General features: G+C 41.2%; 1 protein-coding gene across 1 annotated transcript; it reads left to right on the plus strand.

Annotated features, from left to right (window-relative positions):
• The first annotated feature begins 6,342 nt into the window (after positions 1–6,342).
• On the plus strand, positions 6,343–23,667 carry LOC147958548 (uncharacterized). Its single transcript, XM_087532188.1, has 5 exons — positions 6,343–7,414; positions 8,717–9,199; positions 9,434–9,917; positions 10,000–10,224; positions 23,325–23,667. The coding sequence occupies exons 1-5, from the start codon at positions 6,343–6,345 to the stop codon at positions 23,665–23,667; spliced, it is 2,607 nt and encodes an 868-aa protein (XP_087388314.1).
• Positions 23,668–25,218: the final 1,551 nt, after the last annotated feature.

Genomic DNA, 25,218 nt, shown 5'->3' on the forward strand with positions numbered 1-25,218 from the left:
AAAACCCGCAACCCCCCCCCCCTTTCAAAAAAAACAAAAACCCCAGCCACAGAAATGCTGACGCGTGGATGGCTATTGGTCCCGGTTGGTGCCACCAACCGGGACCAAAGGCCCTCCTGCCTGGGCTCCGCGCACAGGCCACGTGGAGGCCCATCTGTCCCGGTTCTGAACTGAACCGGAACTAAAGGGACAGGGCATTAGTAACGACCCTTTAGTCCCGGTTCAGGAACCGGAACAAAAGACCCTTACGAACCGGGACAATAGGCCTGTTTTCTACTAGTGTACGAGGCGACTTGCGTATAGTCTCCTACTTGATTGATACCTTGGTTCTCAAAAACTGAGGGAAATACTTACGCAACTTTACTGCATCACCCTTTCTTCTTCAAGTGAAAACCAACGCAGTGCTCAAGAGGTAGCACTCATCACTGTCGATCCCCAGCGGGAGAGGCCCCTGCCTTCCTCTCCTCCTGTGTGGTGGTAGATGGCCGCAGTTGACGGCGCTCCTGCGAGCAGGGGACACGAGTGCGGTGCAGCGTTCTTTCACGTGTTGTAGACCATGCCATTCTATGACGAGGATGTGTTCCAGGTGAGCATTCTGTGAAGATGGTTACCTGCTTCACGAAATGCATTCCTAAGTAGCGCTTTTCTTGTTAGATCGTCATAAAAATCTGGATCTTACATTTTATACCATGTTTATTTTATGAAATTGCTATCTCATTCACATGCCGGACTGATCCACTAGCCAAAAATGTAACCGGAAATGGAAACAAATGAAACTGGATGCTCATCATGTATTTCATGAAGAAATTTGCATGTCTGAGGCATGTCTCCGTATAAAAGGTCGATCTCTGCACAACAGTAGTTTCTTCAGGTTATCGTGTTCGATTTTTTTCATCTCATTTTTCCATGCACTAGATTACATGGTTAATACACTGTCACTATGCAATAACTGGGAAGATTACGGAGGGAAGGGACAATATGTAAGATGGGGCAAGGAGGCTGGTGTAGATCTTGCTTCTCATGACGACTTCATATCTGATGCAACACTTAAGAGCTACTACAAAAGCTTTTTTTAGGAAGCTACTACAAAGCTTTTTTTCGGAAGCTACTACAAAGTTTTGTTCAGGTAAATTTCTAGCTTAAATGGCCATTGGAAATGGATTCCTGTTATCTGTCATGCTTGGTGACTAATGGATATCATCATATGCATAGCTATATGAAATGCTACCAGCAAACAGTTACTCTAATTTTAGTTTACCAGCTCTGAATTCTGTAGTCGTGTTTTCCTGTTATACCAGACTTTCAATATTGTGCATATGTTTCCTTTTCTTAGCTTGTTTTTTCAAGAGTAAACACAATCACAAATGAGGCCTACAAAGACGATCCTACCATTCTTAACTGGACGATGATCGTGGAGTCATGCTGCCCTTCACATCCATCAGGCGATACACTCTAGGTCCTTATTGCGGTCTTATTTTGGGGAACTTTTATGTCTCATTTATGTTTGTCCACTGCATATTTTGACAATGTTGGTTTTTCTGTAGTCATGGATAGAAAAGATGGCATCTTACATTAAGTATATAGATACTGTGCACCTTGTCGAGATTGGTGTAGAAGTATATATTATGGACCGTCTACTCCTGAAATTTTGCTCGTCAACCAAGATGAAATCGATCAGACACATAACGTACAGTTGTATAACTATATAACTTGAGTTATAGAACATGAAATTTTGTTATATATGTTTAACAGTTGCTTTTCAACAAGCGAATATTTGTGGCCTGTTTGCAACACATGGGCAATTAACTATGGTTTGATTCTCTGCACGGTCGGCCTCGCCCCTGCTCGCCAGGGACGCCTCCTTTTGTCGTAATCACGCTCGTCACCGGCCGCCTCTCTATCTCTGGCCGACCTCCACTGTCAGCTCCGCCTCTGCCTCGATCCCACGCACCATGGCTGCCCGGATGGCCAGCCATCGGACGCAGGCGACTGCCATGCTAGGTATCCTCGACCGCTGCTGCCACTGTTTTTCTGAAGATACGCTTGTTCCATTTGCACCAACCTTGTCGTTTAGTACTCTCTCCATTCCAAAATGAGGTAAATATACTAGAAGTCTTGGAACTTGTGTGCGACGGTCAGTTTGATGCACAAACTTGCAAAATACATGTTTCTGGTCATCTAACTTGCGCGGGCGTGCAAATACAGTCACATTTTTCTGTACGTGGGTGTATTCGCTGCCTATGTGGCATGCCAACATGGCCAGGGCCGATATTTTTTTTCTTCAGAAACACCCTCATTTTTTTTACTTTGTACAAAAGCAAACAAAAGTTGCCTGTTGGGTCCCACCGTCAGTATAGGCCATTGTCAGTGGCTAGTGCACGTTGTTAGACAAAACGTGTTGTATTCAATCTCTGTAAACCATAGTAGTCCTACGTAGCTCTTTCTCCTCCCGATTCTCTCTGTAAACCGACCCCGTCTTGTATCCTACGACAAAGGCGATCTGTCTAATATAAATATAGATCACGCGGCCTTCTACGGAAGGTAGGAACGCTTTCGACCAATATTCTTACACATGTGATGTTTTTTTCCAGAAAGATGCTCGTTATTTTTTTACTTTGTACAAAAGCACTCCAACAATAGTTGTCCGTTGGGTCGTAAAGTCAGTGTAAGTTGTAAATATATTGGGCTGGAAAAAATGGCACGAGCAAGTTCTAACCAACGACCTATTGTAATGGAGCCTATCCACCGCAACTGACCGTACTTGGTATTTTATTTCGCCTACTAAGGTATATCACCTCTAAAATAAAAGTGCACATTCTGAATATATTTTCATTTCTCTAGATTTTCATATTTAAAATTATTCGGATTCAACCAAATTTTCAGGTGAGTTGTTCGAAACAAAATTGCATACATTCATTATGCGCTATATTTTATTTTGTCTAGATTTTTTAATCTAACATGATTTGAATTTAAACAAAATTTATTTATTTATTCCGGAAAAAATATGCATACATTCATTCTGACCTATGTTTTCTTTTATCTAGATTTTCCAATTTAAAATTATTCGAATTTGAACAAAAATTCTGTTGATTTGTTTGAAAGAAATTTACGTACATTCATTATGAACTAAATTTATTTTATATAGACTATTCAAATTCAAATAAAAAATAGTTGATTTGTCCAAAAAAATTACGTACATTCATTCTGACCCATATTTTATTTTATCTTGATTTTCAAAATTAAAATTATTAGAATTCAAACAAAATTTTGTTGATTTGTCCAAAAAATACGTACATTTATTGGGCACTAAATTTCCTTTTATCCTTATTTTCAAATTTTAAATTATTTGAATTCAAACAAAAAATTAGATGATTTGTCCAAAAAAATGATGTACATTCTTCTTAACATATAATTTCTTTCAGCTAGATTTTTGAACTCATAATAAATTAGTTTATTTGTCCGAAAGAACTTTACGTATATTCATTATGAACTATATTTTATTTTATCTAGATTATTCAAATTCAATCAAAAAATTAGTTGCTTTGTCCGAAAAAATTACATACATTCATTTTGACCTATAGTTTCTTTTATCTAGATTTTCAAATTTTAAATTATTTGAGTTCGAACACAAATTTACATTAGTTATGCACTATATTTTTTAATCTACATTTTTAATTTAAAATTACTAAAATTCATACAAAATTTTAGTTGATTTGTCCAAAAAATACGTACACTCATTCTGCACTATACTTCCTATCTAAAATTTTAAATTTAAAATAACTTGAATTCAAACAAAATCTAGTTGATTTGTCCCAAAAAGTTTATCTAGAATTAAGTAATTTTCTTACATAGAAAAAAGAATACATAAGATAAATTGTGCTTATCTATTTAAATGTCATTGTGTCCAGATGGTTGGCGCTCGCACGTGCGGCGAGCTTACGTGGTCATAGGTTAGAACTGGTGCCTTCCCCTTTGCTCGTTTGGTTTCTACTTTAACTCGTACGGTTTATCTTATATAAAGCTAATTGTGCTCTATAACGTCAACAGTAAGGAGGTCAAGTGGCTATCTAAGCGAGGTGAATAATAGCAGGTCGTGTGTTTGAATCCTGCTGCTCCTCTAGCACTTTTCATTTTATTTGAAGATTTTCTGCATAAATAAATAAAATGCAAGGGTGCTTTTTGAAAAAAATACAGTGCATGCGGATTACCCACTGCGTCAGCCACTGACAGTGGACCCCTGCCAAGTTAGCAAGCCAAGCGTGCACATGATACGGTAGAAAGCACCGTATATGAACGGAAAGACAAGTTAGATGGCCAGAAAGACGTATTTTACAAGTTTATGCACCAAACTGACCATCATATGCAAGTTCTGTGACCTGTGGTGTATTTACCTCTTCCAAAATATAGTGCGCCCGCGTTTCCCGAGATCCAACTTTGACCATAAATTTAACCAACGAGACCAACTACGGCGGGAGAAAAAAATTATATAACTGAAAACTTTTTTCGAATACGAATTCACTGATATAATTTTTGCTCCCGCCGCAATCGGTCTTGATAGTTAAATTTACGGTCAAAGTTGAAGCGCGAGGATAAAGGAAGCACTATATTGTGGAATGGAGGGAGTAATTAACATCTATGTTTCTTCTACTACAGTGGGATAAGAGTACCATATCCCGAACAATAGGGTGGTCCAACTTTTGATACCGGCGAAGCTTTTGCAAATGATGGCTGCATCATTTGTTGCTCTGGTGGAGGTTTAATTAAACCGAGGTAAAAGAATGTTAGTTTCTTTTGTCAGATAAAAACATGACTATTTATTTTGCTTGTCACCAAGATCTCTAGATATCAATGAAATTTCCATAGTAGTTTTTGTTGCCTTTGTGTAACCCTGATAGCAGCCTCTTGGAAGGTTCAGATGTGTGGTAAAGGATTTCAATTTTCCTGGTTACACAAAGGCAACCCGAGGAAGGTTCAGATTTCTCATGCTCGATTCAGTGCTCTCAGGGTTAGATAGACAAAAATGCCTCCTACTTACACAAAGGCAACCCAAGAAAGGTTCAGATTCTCATGACTGCTTCTTGGGTATTTCATGCCTTTACCATCTTATTAGGAAAATGTAGTTTGTTTTATAGCTGATGCTGCTCGATGCTTTTCATCGATGAGTAAATGCTTAAATTTAGCTCATAACTACATGGCACAAGCTACTTCCGATGGGTCTTGTGCAAATAACTTTCATCTTCAGACATGCCTTGAGTTGATTATTTAATCCTTTTATAAGAATCTATTTAGCTTTGTATCGTTGCATTTTCATTATATATGCACTTACCAATGCATCTAAACGTTCAACAATGTAGAAACCACCATTAGTCTTGAGGCTACAAATTGCTTCTTCATTCCTCAGTGTTGCACTGTAGGTGCTAAGGGTCCGAGGTCGTACGTTCGTTGAGGCATCAATACACCTCACTTTCCCTTTCCTTTCCCATATTTCTGTTCTTGCATTTATTTATTCTTCTCGGACCTCTTTGTCCGCTGCTTTAATATGGTTCTGATTAGTGCCTTACGTCTCCCAAGATATATGGATTTTGGTTGAGTCAGTCATCACATAGATAAAATGCTAACATTCTCTCAATTTCTGAATGGATTTGTTAAATTGCCTTTCTCTTGTTGGATCTCACCTGATTTGTTTGATACCCTTGAAGCAAATACCATGACAAGAGCTTGAAGATTTCAAAGATACAGAGGGTTAGCAGAAAAGGATACACTGATTTCATCTGTTGCACTTAAGAGCCGAGTCTCTCCCTAACAGGTAGCTCAACTCTTAACATATTCATTGCAGAAGCAGAAACAACGGGATACATGGCCTGAATACTTGCATTGTGGCATGTTTTTGCCTGTGCCTCAAATTGGAACGATGTCCATGCTTTTGACCTCCACAGGTTAGCCACACTTCTGATAAACCAACGGCTGGAACCCCGATAATTTGGGTTATATGGCAAATGTTTAAACTGCTTGGGTCATGTTGGTCAATAGAGTAATTTGTTAAACACATGGTCGTATCTCACATGTGTTACGTACAGGAGGTTGAGTACTTCACAAAGATAGCTATAGGCGCATGATATATTCTATTGTAACTACTAGCTAGCTTATTCTCTTATCTTCTTATCTTTCTTCCTCATCAAGTTGTATCTCAACAGACTCTGTACGCGTATCTCAGGCTCGCACCCTGCCTATTAAACACGCAGCATGTCGCCCTAGATCGGGTAAGACGTTTCCGCCAACGCACATGGTAATCAGAGCCTTCCTACTTCCCATCTAGGCTCCACCTCCACCTGTGCCGAAACCATGTCTTCCTCCTCCGGTGTTGCCCACTCCAATCTCAATGGGCAGGTCATCGAGAAGCTTTCCCGCACGAATTACGTGCTTTGGCGCACGCAGATCAGACCCCAACTCCGTGGCGCCGGTGTCTTCGGCTACATTGACGGCACGTCACCGGAGCCGGCCAAGCTCCGCGCTGCCAAGGACAAGGACGGCAAGGACACCTTCGAGCCCAACCCTCTCCATCCTCTTTGGGTCAAGGAGGACCAGCAGGTGCTCGGGTTCCTCCTCAGCAACCTCTCCAAGGAGGTGCTGGTCACGGTGACCGCGGTCACCACGGCGAACGCACTCTGGACGACGCTGGCGGGCATGTACTCGTCGCAGTCGCTGAGCCACGTCAACAACATCCGCACCTCCCTCATCAACGCGCAGAAAGGTACCCAATCCGCCGCCACCTACTTTGCTCACATGCGTGGCCTCGCCGACGAGCTGGCCGTAGCGGGCAAGCCGATCCAAGATGATGAGCTGATCTCCTACATCCTCCATGGGCTGGATCTGGAGTACCAGCCCCTGGTCTCAGCCCTCGACGCTCGCGTCTCCCCCGCCTCCCTCGATGAGATCTTCGCCATGCTCAGCAACTTCGACCAACGCATGGCACAGTTCCACGGTGCGGGCGGCCACTCCTTCAAGTCCTCGGCCAACACTGCAACTCGCGGTCGTGGTGGTGGTCGTTCCTGCGGCTCTTCCCACGGCAGGGGGTGGTCTGGCGGCAGTGGCAACAACGGCGGGTGCTCCAACAACAAGGCTCGCCGTGGCGGTGGCAGCGGTTCTGGTCGATCTCGTCCGGACTCGCCTCGCTGCCAGATATGTGGTAAGCCAGGCCACACCGCAAAAGATTGCTGGTACCGTTATGATGAGGACGAGGATGACTCCCAAGATGATGACAAGATCGCTGCGGCGGCCGACGACTCCTATGGCATCGACACCAACTGGTATGTCGATAGCGGCGCAACCAACCACATCACCAACGAACTTGAGAAGGTGACCATGAAGGAAAGGTACTGTGGAAAGGATCAAATCCACACGGCCAGTGGAGAAGGTATGCGGATAAATCACATTGGTCATTCAATATTTAGTACCCCTAGTCGCAATATTCATCTCAAGAAAATCTTGCATGTCCTTAGTGCTACCAAAAATCTTCTTTCTGTTCACCGAATTGCCTTAGATAATCATGTCTTTCTTGAGTTTCACCCCTTTTTCTTTTTGATTAAGGATCAGGAAACGAAGAAAATTCTCTATCGAGGTAGATGTGTTCGAGGGCTTTATCCGTTGATCCCGGTGCGTAGAAGATTCAATAAACAAGTCTATGGTGTTACCAAGCTTTCATCAACCCGGTGGCATGATAGATTAGGACATGCTTCTTTCTCTCTAGTTGAAAAACTGCTTAGGAAAAATAAGCTCCCGTTTGTTGTTGAGCGGCATAATGAAACCATTTGTGATTCATGCCAAAGAGCAAAAAGTCATCAATTGCCGTATCCCGTATCTACTAGTGTTTCTACCAAACCATTGCAACTTATATTTTCTGATGTATGGGGTCCGGCCCCAACCTCTGTTGGTAGACACTCGTATTACGTCAGTTTCATTGATGACTATAGCAAATTCTCGTGGATTTATCTCCTTAAGCATAGATCCGAAGTGTTTCAAGTTTTTCAAAACTTTAAAGCTCTTGTTGAACGCAAGTTCGACAGCAAAATAATTGTTGTCCAATCAGACTGGGGAGGGGAGTACGAGAAGTTAAATTCCTTCTTCCAAATTCTTGGCATATCACACCACGTATCATGCCTTCATGCCCACCAGCAGAACGGCTCCGCCGAACGAAAACATCGTCACATAGTTGAAGTTGGTCTTGCCCTTCTTGCAGGAGCATCCATGCCTCTTAAATTCTGGGATGAGTCTTTTCTCACAGCCGTCCATCTCATAAAAATTCTTCTTAGTCGTGTCATCCATAATGAAACACCCCTAGAAAGACTCCTTCATGAAAAACCAAACTACCAATCTCTTCGTGTCTTTGGGTGCGCATGCTAGCCCAATCTTCGTCCCTACAACAAACGGAAACTCATGTTTCGTTCCACCAAATGTGTGTTCCTTGGCTATAGCTCTCAACACAAAGGTGTCAAGTGTCTCGAGGTTTCCACGGGTCGAGTCTATATCTCTAGGGATGTCGTATTTGATGAAACGTAGTTTCCCTTTGCTGATCTTCATCCTAACGCCGGTGCACTTCTTCGCAAAGAAATTCTTCTTTTGCCCTCACATCTCACCGGTTGTGATCATGGGGGGAACGATACTGATGATCACTTGTTGACTAATCCTGCTGATATGTTGCATGAGTCGTGTGGTGCAGAACCAGGAACGGAATCAGAAAAAAATGAAGAAGAAAGAGCAAATTTTGGCCCTTATTTCATGTGTTCAGAAACAGGAGACAAGATCTCCTCGGGATCAGCGCAGCGTCAGGAAATCCGATCCTCCTTGGGATCGGTTGCAGCAGACGCGGGATTCCCCTCGGGATCCAGCGCACCTGGCGCGGCTGCGGCTGCAGGCGCACGCACCGCAGCGCCCGGCTCCACAGACGGCACACGGTCGCCTTCTGTTGGTCGCGACGCGGACCCAGTGACGCGCCAATCTCCTGCTGCCACCTGGCGGTGCATGGATGGCCCAGACGGCGCACGCTACCGCGGCCAGCCGGTGTGCTACAAGCGGCGGGCTCCAGTTCGCTCCATTGATGCGGACACTCGTGTGGGCCCTGACGCGGCCCCTGGTGTTGATTCGCCATCATTGCACAATGATGGGACGGTCCAGAGGCTGGGATCCTCTATGGCCTCTCCAGGCGATGCAGTTTAGCCAGAAACCGCAGAAAATTCCGCTGGGACAGCCCGCGCTGCTGCACCCAGGGGATCCTCCTCGGGATCGGCTCCGGCTGGAACTCCTGTACAGGAGACAGGATCTTCTGTGGCCATGGATGAGGCTGTGGCATCACCGCGACGCACACGGCTGCAAAAAGGGGTAACGAAACCTGTGAACTATAAACACGTAGCTAAATATGGTATGATTTGTTCTACAGGAGAACCAGGTGAACCAAACACGGTTGAAGAAGCACTTGGTAATGAGAAATGGAAGAAAGCTATGAATGAAGAGTACATGGCATTGAAGAAAAATAAAACATGGCATCTGGTTCCTCCACAGCAAGGTAAAAACTTGATTGATTGCAAGTGGATATTCAGGATTAAGAGAAAATCTGATGGAACCATTGATCGTTATAAAGCTAGACTTGTTGCAAAGGGCTTTAAACAAAGATACGGCATAGATTATGAGGACACGTTTAGTCCAGTTGTAAAAGCTGCTACCATTCGCCTTGTCCTGTCTATTGCTGTTTCTAGGGGCTGGAGTCTCAGACAGCTAGATGTACAGAACGCGTTCCTCCATGGTGTTCTGGAAGAGGAAGTGTACATGAAGCAACCTCCTGGGTTTGTAAGCAAGAATGCTCCATCCTATGTGTGCAAACTTGACAAAGCACTATATGGGTTAAAGCAAGGTCCAAGGGCATGGTATTCACGTCTCTGTCACAAGATGCAGGCACTTGGCTTTGTTCCTTCCAAGTCTGACACTTCATTGTTTATTTACAACAAGTCCAACACATGCATATTTGTCCTCTGATGATATTATTGTGACAAGATCATCTGATGAAGCAATCACAGGGCTCTTGAAGGACTTGAGTGCAGATTTTGCCTTGAAGGATCTTGGAGACTTGCACTTCTTCCTTGGGATTGAGGTAAAGAGAAATAATGATGGACTTCATCTTTCTCAAGAAAAGTATGCAACTGATCTGGTAAAAAAGGCTAGTTTTGAAAGACTGTAAGCCATCTCCTACTCCACTATCCAGTTCAGAAAAACTATCTCTCACAGAAGGGACACTCTTGAATCAAGAAGACAGCACAAGATACAGAAGTTTGGTGGGAGCATTATAATATCTCACTCTTACTAGACCTGACATTTCCTTTGCAGTTAACAAAGTTTGTCAGTTTCTTCATGCACCCACCACTGTTCATCTAACTGCTGCAAAACGCATAGTTAGATATGTCAAACATACTTTGAGCATTGGTCTAAACTTTAGCAAATCACCTTCAACACTTGTCAGTGCATTCTCTGATTCAGATTGGGCAGGATGCTTGGATGACAGGAGGTCAACTGGTGGGTTTGCTGTATTCTTTGGACCTAACTTAATATCATGGTGTGCATGAAAGCAAGCTACTTTCTCCAGATCAAGTACAGAGGCCGAATACAAAGCATTAGCAAATGCTACAGCAGAGATTATATGGGTTCAGTCTATGTTGAAAGAACTTGGTGTGAAGAACACACGAGCTCCATGTCTGTGGTGTGACAATCTTGGTGCTACCTATCTCTCTGCAAATCCAGTCTTTCATGCTAGAACAAAACATATAGAAATTGATTTTCCCTTTGTCAGAGAAAGGGTTGCTCAGAAGCAACTTGACATTCGGTTTGTGCACTCCAAAGATCAAGTTGCAGATGGATTCACAAAGGCATTGCCTATACGGAGTTTTGAAGAATTCAAACATAATCTCAACTTGACCAAGCTGTGATTAAGGAAGGGTGTTAAACACATGGTCGTATCTCACATGTGTTACGTACAGGAGGTTGAGTACTTCACAAAGATAGCTATAGGCGCATGATATATTTTGTTGTAACTACTAGCTAGCTTATCCTCTTATCTTCTTATCTTTCTTCCTCATCAAGTTGTATCTCAACCGACTCTGTACGCGTATCTCAGGCTCGCACCCTGCCTATTAAACACGCAGCACATCGCCCTAGATCGGGTAAGAAGTTTCCGCCAACGCACATAATTAACATGTTGGTTTTGTTCTGAGATGATATAAACTTGATGTATACAGTATTAGAGTACTAACATAGATCCTTTTTCTTTCAACATGTATCATTATTGCATATACTTGAAGTAATATAATATGTCTAAGTGTACGTGGTGAGTTCTTAAGTTATGGTTTTCAGAAGTATTTAAACATCATGTCTTTTATATGGCTATCTACCTATCCAAAACAGTTGACATTCAGGGTCAATTGAGCTATCAAACATAATATAAGACGCAAAAATATAAGTGTATGAGCATGCAGTGTATAATTGGTGAGATTAGGGGAATGTACTGACAAGTGACAAGCATATTTCCTTGCGTGCCATCCTCGATGTTGCTTCCTTAGCTCACACAGTAGTTCTCTCACTATGTTCCGTACTCGACTTGATTGGCATGCTTTAGCTAATTCGTGTTCATGTTGTAAGAAACGAACTCATGTGCTGCTCTTTTACCACTTTCTTGATGCAAATAACATCAACGGACCTGTACTGCTATGTATTAGTTCTCTGAAACATAACCACTTGTTCTTCCGATGTATATGTTTCTTGGCAAAATTTAGGGTAACACTAATCTTCTAGAGATTGTTGTAAGAAATAACTATATTTAGGATCTTATCCCATCAGTGGGCTAATTCTATAAAACAAATAATAAGTAAATTTCTTAGGAGTACTATATATGTTTGGAGTAATGAGGTAATTTTATCATATGTGAATTTCTTTCTCTTGCCTTACCTGATTTTGTTTTCCCCTCCATTTTTTCAAGTTCCAAAGTTTGGCAGCAGCTAGGTTGATTTGGAGACATTTCCTGTTAGGAGTTAAACTTTGGTTTGGAGGCATTAAGCTTTTGCTGGAACTAGCTTTGTTATTTGGTATACTTATGTCAGCATTAAGGTAAAATAACTATCTACCACATTGTTTAATCTGGGGTTTACCCTGGTGCCAACTGTACTATATTGTTATATTTTACTTTAATCTATGCGTTGCTATTTATGTATCTCGGCATAAATGGCTCATCATACTAGGATTTAATGTAGTAATCTTACTTCTATTGCTTCTTGGTGAAGATGAATTATATTGCGTTTTCATGAAAGCAGGAGCCACGTAGTTGTGTAGCGGGTCGCAGGAGAGGTAGTCGACAAGCGCGGGCTGGGCGGGAAGGTGATGTCCGTGATGGCAACCATGCCGGCAAGTAGGGCAGGGTCCGACGGTGGCCGTCATGGTGTTTCGAGGGAGAGCAAGACATTCGCCATCGTACACCTAAAGAAGTTGAAGCCCGGGCCAAAGTTGGCCACCGTGGCTGGCGTGAAAGCTGACGGACCTAAAGGTTAGTGATGGGTCTGTCGTCGTTCTCTGAGCTTGGTGGAGATGCCGGATGAGAGTGGTGGCGCCGTGTTGATCAGGTGGTGCCGTGTTGACCTTGATCAACACGTCCGTATTTGATCAATATGCCCATATTTTATTATTTTGTGGCAATGCATGGGTATTTGGTATTTGCCCGTAGCAATGCATGGACGTTCTACTAGTTAGTTTAGTTGAGGGTAAGACACAACGATGGAAGTGCATCGTATCTTCGCGTACTCGCTCGCTTTGCTGTACATGATGACACGCTTTAGTGTGCAATCAATAGGGACCCTGACGCTGTAGGAATACAGTCAAAAGTACAGTTGTGCTGGGTTGTACTAAGCATTCTATCCTGGATGTCTCCTATTCCCATATTCTTTTTTTTTCTTTTTTCTTAAAAAAGGGGACTCCCCGGCTTTTGCATCAGAACGATGCATACAGACACCTAGATGTCTCCTATTCCCATATTCTTAAGGTAACATTGGTTTCTTCTTGCATTGTATTTTTCTAACAATTAGTATTGAGAAAACTGATGATCCTTTTGAACTATATATATTGAGTAAACAAAGACACTTGATCGGTCCTCCTCGGTTGTATATATACACGGACAAACATTGCCTTTTGCTAGCCGCAGGTAGGTTGCTAAAATTTAATTTGATAAGACATCTTTGGACGAAAGGACTTCGTGACTTATGACCGACTCTACCATTTATTAATGTAACTATCACAGTGTGTCTGCACATATACATGAACAACATCTAAATGGATTGTCATTACTATTTTAAAAAATTATACAAAGTAATAGCGCATATATTTTACAGGCTATACTATATATCGTCTTGTAAATGGGACATTTTTTTTAGAACAAACATCCAGTGGGCATCTTATAACTGAATATTGCCAAGGAAAATGCTGGACAATAGGATGAAAGATAAAGACACAAAACGACCCGCAAAAAAGATATTACATCGGAAATCATATTGGTCATCTTCTTCCTTCGATTGTACAAAGCCCGCCGAAACTTAAAAATTGAACTGAACTAGTGCGGGGTTAAAGCGATTTCATTGCTCAACTTGGAGGGAAATCCTCCATACAGAGCTGTGGTACATTAAGAGAACCCGATCGGATCCATAGTGTCATACAGCCTTCTACACGATCAAAAGAAGCTAATTTATGACTCATGACATTTTGCTTCCTACTAACACGAGCAATAAAACGTCTCATCAAGAAGCTTCCTAACTTCAGTCACTAGTAAAAAAAAATGGTCAAATATGAAGCACATTAATGCCGGTTTGAATTTGAGCCGCCACTAATGTGTCCATTAGTGCCGGTTCCAACGGCTAGGCGGGCGGACATTATTAGTACCAGTGCGTAGGCAACATTTAATACCGGTTCATGCCACGAACCGGTACTAATGAGGTTGTGTCAGGCGTGGTTAGGCTGGGGCCCCCACGAACACCTTTAGTATCGGTTCATGGCATGAACCGGTACTAGAGTTTCTTAGTAAGCTGATTTTCAGTCCCACCTCGCCAAGAGAGAGGCAGTAGGAGCGGTTTATAAGCCGTGAGTGCAGAGACGATGAAGGAGAGGCGCAATGCTCACCTGCACGTTGCTTAGCTTCAAGCCTTTCGGAATAGCATAGATTGCACAGAGCTATGTGCAGTGCAGTCTACATTATCCTGAAAGACTTGAAGCTAATTAACCAGCATTGCACCTCTTTTTTATTTTTAGTAACTTATTTGATCTCTAGACTTTTATTGCGTTCAGTATGCAGCATTCAAAGCGACGTCATCAATTTCCAACACGTTCTGACATCATTTGTTGTTTTTCAGTCATTTACCGATTTGTTTAGAGAGCTAAATGACCGTGAAACTGAAAATCACTACAAAATGAACTCTGAAAATGTTGAAACTTAGCATGGTATCATCATTTCACCCGCATAGCATTTGAGAAAGAGTAGAGAGCGTCACAAAGAAACTAAATATAGAAAAAAAAACTACTCAGAAATAAATAGAAGAAAATAAATAAAGCAGAAAAGAAAAAAACTATATCAAAAATTACTCAAAAATAAATAGAAGAAAATAAACAATGCAGAAAAAAACTACTTAGAAATAAATAGAAGAAAATAAATAAAGCAGAAAAGAAAAAACTATATAAAAATTACTCAAAAATAAATAGAAGAAAATAAATAATGCAGAAAAGAAAAAACTATATAAAAATTACTCAAAAATAAATAATGCAGAAAAGGAAAAACGATCGCAGAGAATTACTAGGGGCAGCATTCAGAAGCGCAACCCACGATTAGGAGACAGGTTCATCTGCATGCTCCAATATGATGAATCAAGAAAGCTATCACTAGTCACTAGTAGAAAAGGAGGCTTTGGTCCAGGCCGGGTAAGCCCATTAGTCCCGGTTAAGTCCAGAACCGGGACCAATGGGTGCATTTATCCCGGTTCATGCGGCTAAGGCATTAGTCCCGGTTCACTTGGGTGCCACGAACCGGGACTAAAGGGTGCGATGCCCATTGGTCCCGGTTGGTGGCACCAACCGGGACTAATGGGCTTTGAGGCATTAGTACCGGTTCATGGCACAAACCGGTACTAAAACTCCCATTTTCAAACTCCCCCCCCCCCTGTGGACCGCCTTTTCAGTTTTAGAAAAAACAAAAGAAAATGATGGAAATGTAAAAAAAAAATAAGTTTCCCATGTCATATGTGGTCTAGTTGTTGGGAAAATTTACAAATATTAATTTCGACTTTATTTACAAAATCTCTCTAGAATTTGTAAAATGGGCATAACTTTTGCATGCGAACTCGGATTAAAAAGTTTTTTATATGAAAAATCATCTACTCGAAAAGTTACATTCGATGAAGACGGCCTATGGCCTGTTTGCAAATTTGTAGAATCCTCAAATTCCAAAAGGAAAAAAAGTTATGCTCAAATTTCAGTTTTTTTAAATTTTCATTAAATCTGGTCAAACTATGGTCAAACTACTTATTCAAGAAGTATTAGTGTTACTAAATAATTATTCAAGAATATTAGTGTTATTAAATAATTATTTCACCTTTTTGAATTTTGGTCAAATCTGGTCAAACTGTGGTCAAACAATGGTCAAACTACTTATTCAAGAAATATTAGTGTTACTAAAAAATTATTGTTTTTTAGAACAATAGTTTCAAACTCAAACAGTGAAATGTGTGACTTCATGCTCAAGCTAAATTCCTGAGGGTTAATAGGATTGACATCTTACTATTGTCAGGAAAACAACAAGTGCAGACTTGGAAACGAGGGAGAATAGAACCCGGAAGTTAAGCGTGCTCAGGCTGGAGTAGTGAGAGGATGGGTGACCGTTCGGGAAGTTAGATGATTTGGAATGATGAGGGGTGATTAGAGATTAAATTGAGCAGTGATGAGGGGTGATTAGAGATTAGAGGTTAAAATAATTCAGAAATTTGAAAATAAAAAAAATTCAAAAAAAATTCAAAAAAAAATTTCAAAAAAAATCAGAAAATTTCCTTTAGTACCGGTTGGTGTTACCAACCGAGACTAAAGGTGGACCGGCCACGTGGAGGGCCTTTAGTCCCGGTTCTGGATTGAACCGGGACTAAAGGGTCAGCGCATTAGTACCGACCCTTTAGTCCCGGTTCCAGAACCGGGACTAAAGGCCCTTTTTCTACCAGTGAATAGAAAAAGGGTCAAATATGAAGCACATTAGTGCCGGTTTGAATTTGAGCCGGCACTAATGTGACCATTAGTGCCAGTTCCAACGGCTAGGCGGGCGGGCATCATTAGTACCGGTTCGTGGGCAACCTTTAGTACCGGTTCATGGCATGAACCGGTACTAATGAGGCCGGTGCGGCTGTGGTCAGGCTGGGGCCCCCACGAAGACCTTTAGTACCGGTTCATGGCATGAACCGGTGCTAGAGTTTCTTACGAAGCTGATTTTTAGTCCCACCTCGCCAAGAGAGAGGCAGTATGAGCGGTTTATAAGCCGTGAGTGCAGAGACAATGACAAAGAGGCACAATGCTCACATGCATGTTGCTTAGCTTCAAGCCTTTCGGAATAGCATAGATTGCACGGAGCTATGTGCAGTGCAGTCTACACTATTCCGAAAGGCTTGAAGCAAATTAACCAGCATTGCACCTCTTTTTTATTTTTAAAAACTTATTTGAACTCCGTGCTTCTTGTGTTTAGTATGCAGCATTCAAAGCGACATCATCAATTTCCAACATGTTCTGACATCATTTGTTGTTTTTCAGTCATTTACCGAATTGTTTAAAGAGCTAAATGACAGTGAAATTGAAAATCACTACAAAATAAACTGTGAAAATGTTGAAATCTAGCATGGTATCATCATTTCACCCGCATAGCATGTGCGAAAGAGTAGAGAGGGTCACGGCAAAAACTGGACACACTTCGTGTACAAACTGGACAATCTCTTTCGGAGTATCAGGGTTTCGGACGAGAACTCATCTGTTACACGGGCACTTCAATGTTTTTTAAACTTATTTGAACTCCGGGCTTCTTTTGTGTTTAGTATGCAGCATTCAAAGCGACGTCATCAATTTTCAACATGTTCTGACATCATTTGCTGTTTTTCAGTCATTTACCAAATTGTTTAGAGAGCTAAATGACCGTGAAATTGAAAATCACTACAAAATGAACTGTGAAAATGTTGAAACTTGGCATGGTATCATCATTTCACCTGCATAGCATGTGCGAAAGAGTAGAGAGGGTCACGGCAAAAACTAGACGCACTTCGTGTACAAACTGGACAATCTCTTTCGGAGTATCAGGGTTTCGGACGAGAACTCATCTGTTACACGGGCACTTCAATGTTTTTTAAACTTATTTGAACTCTGGGCTTCTTTTGTGTTCAGTATGCAGCATTCAAAGCGGTGTCATCAATTTCCAACATGTTCTGACATCATTTGCTGTTTTTCAGTCATTTACCAAATTGTTTAGAGAGCTAAATGACCGTGAAATTGAAAATCACTACAAAATGAACTGTGAAAATGTTGAAACTTGGCATGGTATCATCATTTCACCCGCATAGCATGTGCGAAAGAGTAGAAAGGGTCACGGCAAAAACTAGACGCACTTCGTGTACAAACAGGACAATCTCTTTCAGAGTATCTGGGTTTCGGACGAGAACTCATCTGTTACACGGGCACTTCAATGTTTTTTAAACTTATTTGAACTCCGGGCTTCTTTTGTGTTCAGTACGCAGCATTCAAAGCGACGTCATCAATTTCCAACATGTTCTGACATCATTTCTTGTTTTTCAGTCATTTACCTAATTGTTTAGAGAGCTAAATGACCGTGAAATTGAAAATCACTACAAAATGAACTGTGAAAATGTTGAAACTTGGCATGGTATCATCATTTCACCCGCATAGCATGTGCGAAAGAGTAGAGAGGGTCACGGCAAAAACTGGACGCACTTCGTGTACAAACAGGACAATCTCTTTCAGAGTATCAGGGTTTCGGACGAGAACTCATCTGTTACACGGGCACTTCAATGTTTTTTAAACTTATTTGAACTCCAGACTTCTTTTGTGTTCAGTATGCACCATTCAAAGTGATGTCATGAACTTTCAACCATCAACTTGGCATGGTATATAAAAATAAATGAATAGAAGAAAATAAATAAAGCAGAAAAGAAAAAAAGCAGAAAATAAAAAATAGCGGGAAAGAAAAAAACTATAGCAGAAAAGAAAAAAACTATATAAAAAACTACTTAGAAATATATAGAAGAAAATAAATATAGCAGAAAATAAAAAAACTACTCAGAAATAAATAGAAGAAGAAATAAAGCAGAAAATAAAAAAAACTATATAAAAAAATTGGGGCGCTGCCCTGTGGGCCTGCTAGACCATGGGTGTGCAATTTCAGGCCCACAAGGCCCAGCAGGCTCACAGGACAGCGCGACGTAGTTAGGCCGAGAAGCCTGCTTTATAAAGGAGTTCGAAAGGGCAGCCGCGGCTGGGTTTATAAACCAGTGCGGCTGCCCTTCGCCCGGTAAGGTGGGACTAAACTTTGTGCACCGCGGGTGGCAGCGCACCACCTTTAGTACCAGTTGGTGGCTCCAACCGGTACTAAAGGGTGGTCTTTAGTACTGGTTGGAGCCATAAACTGGTACTAATGGTCTGCTCTTCCCGCCTCTTGGCCTGGCCAAAGTTGGCCTTTAGTACCGGTTGGTGGCTCCAACCGGTACTAAAGGCCTCTCCTATATATACAACACTTACGAAAATTTTCAGTTAGTTTCTGTTCGTCTTCGTCGCCGCCCCCGCCCCCGCCCCATATCGCGCCCCGTCACCATCGTCGCACCCCGGCCGTCCCCGTCCCCGTCGTCGCGCGCGCCCCGGCCGTCCCCGCCCCCGTCGCGCCGTCCCCGTCGTCGCCGTCTCGCGCCGCCGCCCGTACGCCGCCGCCCCCGTCGCACTGTCCCCGTCGTCGCCGTCTCGCGCCGCCGCCCGTACGCTGCCCCCCCACTCGTACGTACACACACATACACACACACAATTTTTTTACTTATTTTCTGTTTTCTGTTTTTTAGATTAATGCATGTCAAATTGTTAATTAGATGAATTACCTAGGTAAGAATGTTAGATTAATGTGAAATGTTATATATGAATTAGATAGAAAAGTTAAATATTAATGTCAATTGTTAGATGAATTAGCTAGATATTAATTAGGTATATGAGATTTGAACTAGTTGAATTAATATAACTAGTTTATTTTTACTAAATGCTTAGTTGAATTAGTTGAATTAATAGAACTAGTTGAATTAGTTGAAATAATTGTTAGATTAATTAGATATATATTAATTAATTAGGTATATGAGATTATTTGAACTAGTTGAATTAATATAACTATTTTATTTTTACTAAATGCTTAGTTGAACTAGCTAGTTGAATCAGCACTAGTTTATTTTTAGTAAGAAAATTTAGGTATATGAGATTTGATGATCTAATTAAAATATTACTATATAGCTACTTTATAAATTTTAGTAAGATAATTAATAGAACTAGTTTATTTTTAGTAAATTATTAGTTGAATTAGTTGAATTAATAGAACTAGTTATTTTTAGTAAATTATTAGTTGAATTAGTTGAATTAAGAGAACTAGTTATTTTTAGTAAGAAAATTTAGGTATATGAGATTTGATGATCTAATCAAAATATTACTATATAGAACTACCTACTTTATTTTAGTAAGAAATTAATAGAACTAGTTTATTTTTAGTAAATGCTTAGTTGAATTAATAGAACTAGTTTATTTAGTTGAATTAATAGAACTAGTAAGTGTTTAATGTTTCACCTATATATGAACATATGTTAGATATTAATGTCAAATGTTAGATGAATTAGATATAAATTATATGTTAGATATATATTTAATTTAGTTATATACATTTGATTATCTAATTAACATTTTACTATATAGAACTAGCTACCTTATTTTTAGTAAGAAAATTAATAGACTAGTTTAGTTGAATTAGTTGAATTAATTAGTTGAACTAGTTAGTTGAATTAGTTGAGCTACTTTATTTAGGTATATTTTTCATAAGTGCTTAGTTGAATTAGTTGAATTAATTAGTTGAACTAGTTGAATTAACAGAACTAGTTGAATTAATAGAACTAATAAGTGTTTAATCTTTCACCTATGAACATAGGAATGTCGTCTGATGACGAACACGATTTCATTATGTGGGAATACTGTGAAGACCTGTGCGGCAGAAATTTTCTAGTTGATGATAGGCGCTTCAGCATCAAGCTGGATGAGAACTTCGAAGTGGATACAGTAAGTCAGAACGACAAGTCTTTTTTCATAATTAAGCATGACTTATGCTTCATTTGTTTCAACTTTTAATTTTAATTTTTTCACTATTCTACTAGCGTATCCCCTGCCATGCAAGAATTTTTGTCTTGAATAAGATAGGTTTCAGTCCTAACAAAACTATGGAGGTAAAAAGAGTTTACTTGAAGACCGAGCATGGTTATACCTTCAACGTCAAATTATACAATGCAGACACATACACCTATTTTGAATGCAAAACTTGGCAAGCACTATGCAAGGCTTATGCATTTGAGCCTGATATGGTTATCACCTTTGATATTCGTCCGGAAGATGATATTGAAGGTAATAGAGACATTTGGGTCGATGTGCAGACGCCTCCAGTTCTACCATTATGTGAGTTTCTCAACCATATTTATGTCTTCGATATTGTTTATTCAAAAATATTTGACAAGTAATTTATATTGACAGCTTATTTCCAATCAAGCAAACATGTCCGGCGCTTGGTAGACAGGACCGTCCACTGTCCCGGGGCTGAACTAAACTGCGAGGAGACAAGTCATTATGTTTCATGGCTTGAGAATCTTGATGCTGTCAAGACAAAAAAAATTCTGCACTTAGAAATGTTAGTACTCAAAACGTGCGACCAATAGTGTTCGTACTGAACTACGGTCACATATATTTAGGAAAGATGGTAAGATTTCTACTATTTCTCCTCAGTGCATCTTTTGCATACATTATTTTTTAAGCTAAACTTCATTGCTAAGTATGTTACTATACGATGTTCTTCAACAGGGACTCCCGATGAATGTTGTGCCTGATGGATCGAGACTAAAGGTACCATGAATATTGTTAGCTTACGCCCAAGATATCCTATAATGCACTTTAGTGCATCCAGGATTTCTAATAGCGAGGAATGCTTAATAGTAAAAGACTGGAGCAAAATTGTGAACGATCGCAAAGAAGTACTAGGGGGCAGCAATCAGAAGTGCAACTCACGATTAGGAGACAGGTTCATCTGCATGCTCCAATATGATGAATCAGGAAATCTATACATGTTCTATGCTATTTTACCTGAGAGAGAGCAGCAGGAGTGATTAGCTAGTCCATGCTCTTAGTACTTGTCCTCTCATGTTCGTGTTCTTCGTCCTGAACTTAATCTCAAAGAGTGATTTGCTTTTGTGGTGTTATGAACGCTTATAATAACATTACCATATTGAACTCGATGATATCTTGGCTTCTGGTACAAGTGAATGTTTCTTCTTTAAGCTAGTGTTGGTGGTGATTAGATAGTGGTAATGACTATATGATGATTAAGTAGTGGTAATGAGACGACTATTATATGATGATTTTTAGCTAGCTATGAAAACTGTTGTTGGTGATGATATATATGATGCAAGAGTTTTTATATTAATATGATGATGATGATGATGATGAGTTATTATATCATTTATGAAAGAAACCGCAGATTAGTTTCAACTGGAGGGATCCTAGCTAAGTGATCAAGTATATGCCATATCCATATTACCTCGAACACTTAATTAGGTGATCAAGTATAATATGGATATGGCATATACTTGATCACTTAGCTAGGATCCATGCATCGAGTCGAAACTAATATGCGGTACTTTCACCTAATGATTTAACAACTCATTATAATGTAAAACAATCACTAAATTAAATTGAAACACAAAATTAAAGTAAAAATAAAAAATAAAACCAAAACACCCCCAAACATTTAGTACCTGTTGGTAACACCAACCGGTACTAATGTCCTATGCGCACCTGGGCCTGGCTCGTGCCACGTGGTGGCACTTTAGCGCCGGTTCATGATGAACCGGTACTAAAGGGGGGGACCTTTAGTCCCCACTCTTTAGTGCCGGTTGTGGAACCGACACTAAATCCCCTTACGAACCGGCGCTATAGCCCGGTTCTGCACTAGTGAGTCCCAAGTATTGTGTTTCTCGATGTGTATTGATTGTGCATGAATGGAACCACCGCAACTTTACAGTCTATCTCAACATGAATGGACAGTGTAGACCATTGCAAAGCAAAGTTTAGCCCCTCTAGGCATGTTGCTAACTCCGTTGACAATGGGCTCGCACAGTGCAATAGGTTTCTACACGTACATCTTTTGCATACTTCTAAAACTAGTACATCATTGCTAACTATGAAGTTATTACAATGTTTTTCAACAGAGAATCCCGATGGATTGTGTGCCTCATTTGATGTATCAGAATGGTAGCCTTGATATTTTGAACATATATCCAGGTCATCCTACGAATCTGAACTGTCCATACCGAATTTCTAAAAGAAGTGGAGACATGCTAATCAAACAATGGAAAAAATGTATGGACAGTTGTAAGGAGGTTCTTGGAAGCAAAAGGAAGCGAAGCGCAAGAATTGGAGACATGATGATCTCCATTCTCCATAATTTAGAGTCAGGGTCTATATTGTTTTATGCTATTTTATCTTAAAGAGGGTATTTAGGTCCTATCTAATACTGATGATCATGTGCTAAAAACAATTAAGTAGGGTTGGTTGATGACTATGAGGATGATGATCGTATGACTTGTTATTAATAACGAGTAGAAGTTGTATGATGATGATTAGTAGGACTTGTTATTATGATGATGCATGATGCGAGCATTAAGAGTTATTATATATCAGTGAGTGAAATGAACATGGATTGGATTGAAGTGCATGTTGTTAGAATATGTATAGGATAGTTTCATTCAAATTGTAATCTATCTCTATCTCCTTTGTTTCCTCTCCTCGTTAACCTCCTGTACCGAACCACCTGAGATCGATCTTCTTGATCTCTTCTTGTACTCCAAGGCATATCCATTATATATAAACATGCGGCCCGAGACAAAGGGTTCAATGCTTCCAACCCAATTTACATGGTAATCAGAGCATCTTCCTCTTAGATCGAAGATCGCATCTAGCTACCTTCCCGCGGCCAAGATCATGTCCTTCTCCACAGCCCTATCTTCCACCACGAGCGCGCTTTCCTCCTCCACGGCCTCCACCTTCGCATCATCATCTAGCAGCAGCTCTATTCCTCTCGGACCGCCCCCACAGGAGAAGCTAACAAGGGGAAACTTCCTCTTATGGAAGGCCGTCGTGCTCCCGCAAATCCGAGGCACACAGATGGAGCGCCACCTTGATGGGACGAGCCAGGAACCACCGGCCACCCTCACCATCACCAAAGATGGAAAAGACGAACAGATCGTCAACTTCGCCCGAACCCTCTGGTACACGCAGCAGTAGCAACTCCAGGGATATCTGATGGGATCTTTATCCCGTGAGATTCTCGCTCAAGTTGCCACCCTCTAAACGCCAGCAGAGGTCTGGAGCGCCATCAACGCCATGTTCGCCGCCCAGAGCCAGAGTCAGGCCATCAACACCCGCATCGAGCTCACAAACTTGAAGAAAGGTAACATGTCCATGGCAGAATATCTTGGCAAAATTAAAACCCTTACAGATGAAGTTGCATGCTGCACCGGAGTTCCTCTTCCCGATCCAGAGATAGTCTCCAAGATCATGGCTGGCCTCGATCTGGACTACAATCCAGTCGTGTCCGCTCTGTCTGCTAGGGTTGAGCCGGTCTCGGTTCAGGAGCTGTATAGCCAGCTCTTGAGCTTTGATGCTTGCCTCGCCCTCCTCCACGGCACCAACATCAGGCAGTCCTCCGTCAACTCGGCGGCCGTGGGCGCGGTCACCAGGGACAGAACCGCAGCTCCAACGGCGGCGGACGCGGCCGCGGCAACTACCAGGGCGAGGGTGCTCGTTCTGGTGGTGGCAACAACTCCGGAGGTGGCGGCTTCAACAACAACAACAGCCTCCGCTCCTCCTCAAATCGCTGCCCTCGTTGTCAGCTGTGCAAAAAGTCAGGCCATGAGGTCATGTACTGTTGGCACAGGTATGATGAAGACTTCGTCCCCGACGCTCGTCATGTTGCTGCTGCCATACGTGAAGAAGGAGGAGGAGACGGCGTCTGGTACGTGGACTCGGGTGCAACAGATCATGTCACCAGCGAGTTAGAGCAACTTGCACTTCGTGAGAGATACCATGGTGGCGATCAGATTCACACTGTGGCAAGTGGTGGAGGTATGGATATTTGTCATATTGGACAAGCTTACATTAATTCCCCCAACCTTAAACGTGATCTAGTTCTTAAAGACGTTCTTCATGTCCCACAAGCTGATAAGAATCTTGCATCCATGTCTCGTCTAGCCACTGACAATAACGTCTTCTTTGAAACTCACCCTCGTTACTTTTTTATAAAGGACCGGGCAACGAGGGAACTTCTTCATCACGGTAGATGCGTTGGAGGGCTCTACCCCATTACATCTGGAGCACTCAGTCGCAATCGGCGTCAAGTTTATTCTGCCACTAAGCCCTCCTTGGAAAGGTGGCATCAAAGATTAGGACACCCATCATCAATCATAGTTAAACAAGTAGTCAATAAAGACAAACTTTCTTTGTCACATTGTCAAAATAGTGAGTCAGTTTGTGAAGCTTGTCAGTGTGCCAAGAGCCACCAACTTCCTTATCCCAAGTCAAATAGTGTGTCTCATGCTCCTTTAGAGCTTATTTTCAGTGATGTATGGGGTCATGCAAGAGATTCCTTTGGAAGAAATAAATACTATGTTAGTTTTATTGATGATTATAGCAAGTTCACTTGGATTTATTTACTCAAATATAAATCTGAGGTTTTCTCTGTCTTTCAAGAATTTCAGAAATTGGTTGAAAGACACTTTAACAGAAAAATTCTAACAGTCCAAAGTGACTGGGGAGGGGAGTACGAAAAACTCAACT

This window comes from Triticum urartu, chromosome 7A (genome assembly GCF_056163025.1).
Source record: "Triticum urartu cultivar PI428250 chromosome 7A, HENAU_Tu73, whole genome shotgun sequence".
NCBI lineage: Eukaryota > Viridiplantae > Streptophyta > Magnoliopsida > Poales > Poaceae > Triticum > Triticum urartu.

What these genes read in the sequence shown, in the direction of transcription:
- LOC147958548 (XM_087532188.1), top strand. Translation starts at nt 6,343, where the DNA reads ATGTCTTCCTCCTCCGGTGTTGCCCACTCCAATCTCAATGGGCAGGTC. An exon ending in AAGCAAGGTCCAAGGGCATG is followed by an intron (nt 9,918 to 9,999) that starts GTATTCACGTCT and finishes ATTTACAACAAG; the next exon opens with TCCAACACATGCATATTTGT. An exon ending in AAGGCTAGTTTTGAAAGACT is followed by an intron (nt 10,225 to 23,324) that starts GTAAGCCATCTC and finishes TCTTCCTCTTAG; the next exon opens with ATCGAAGATCGCATCTAGCT.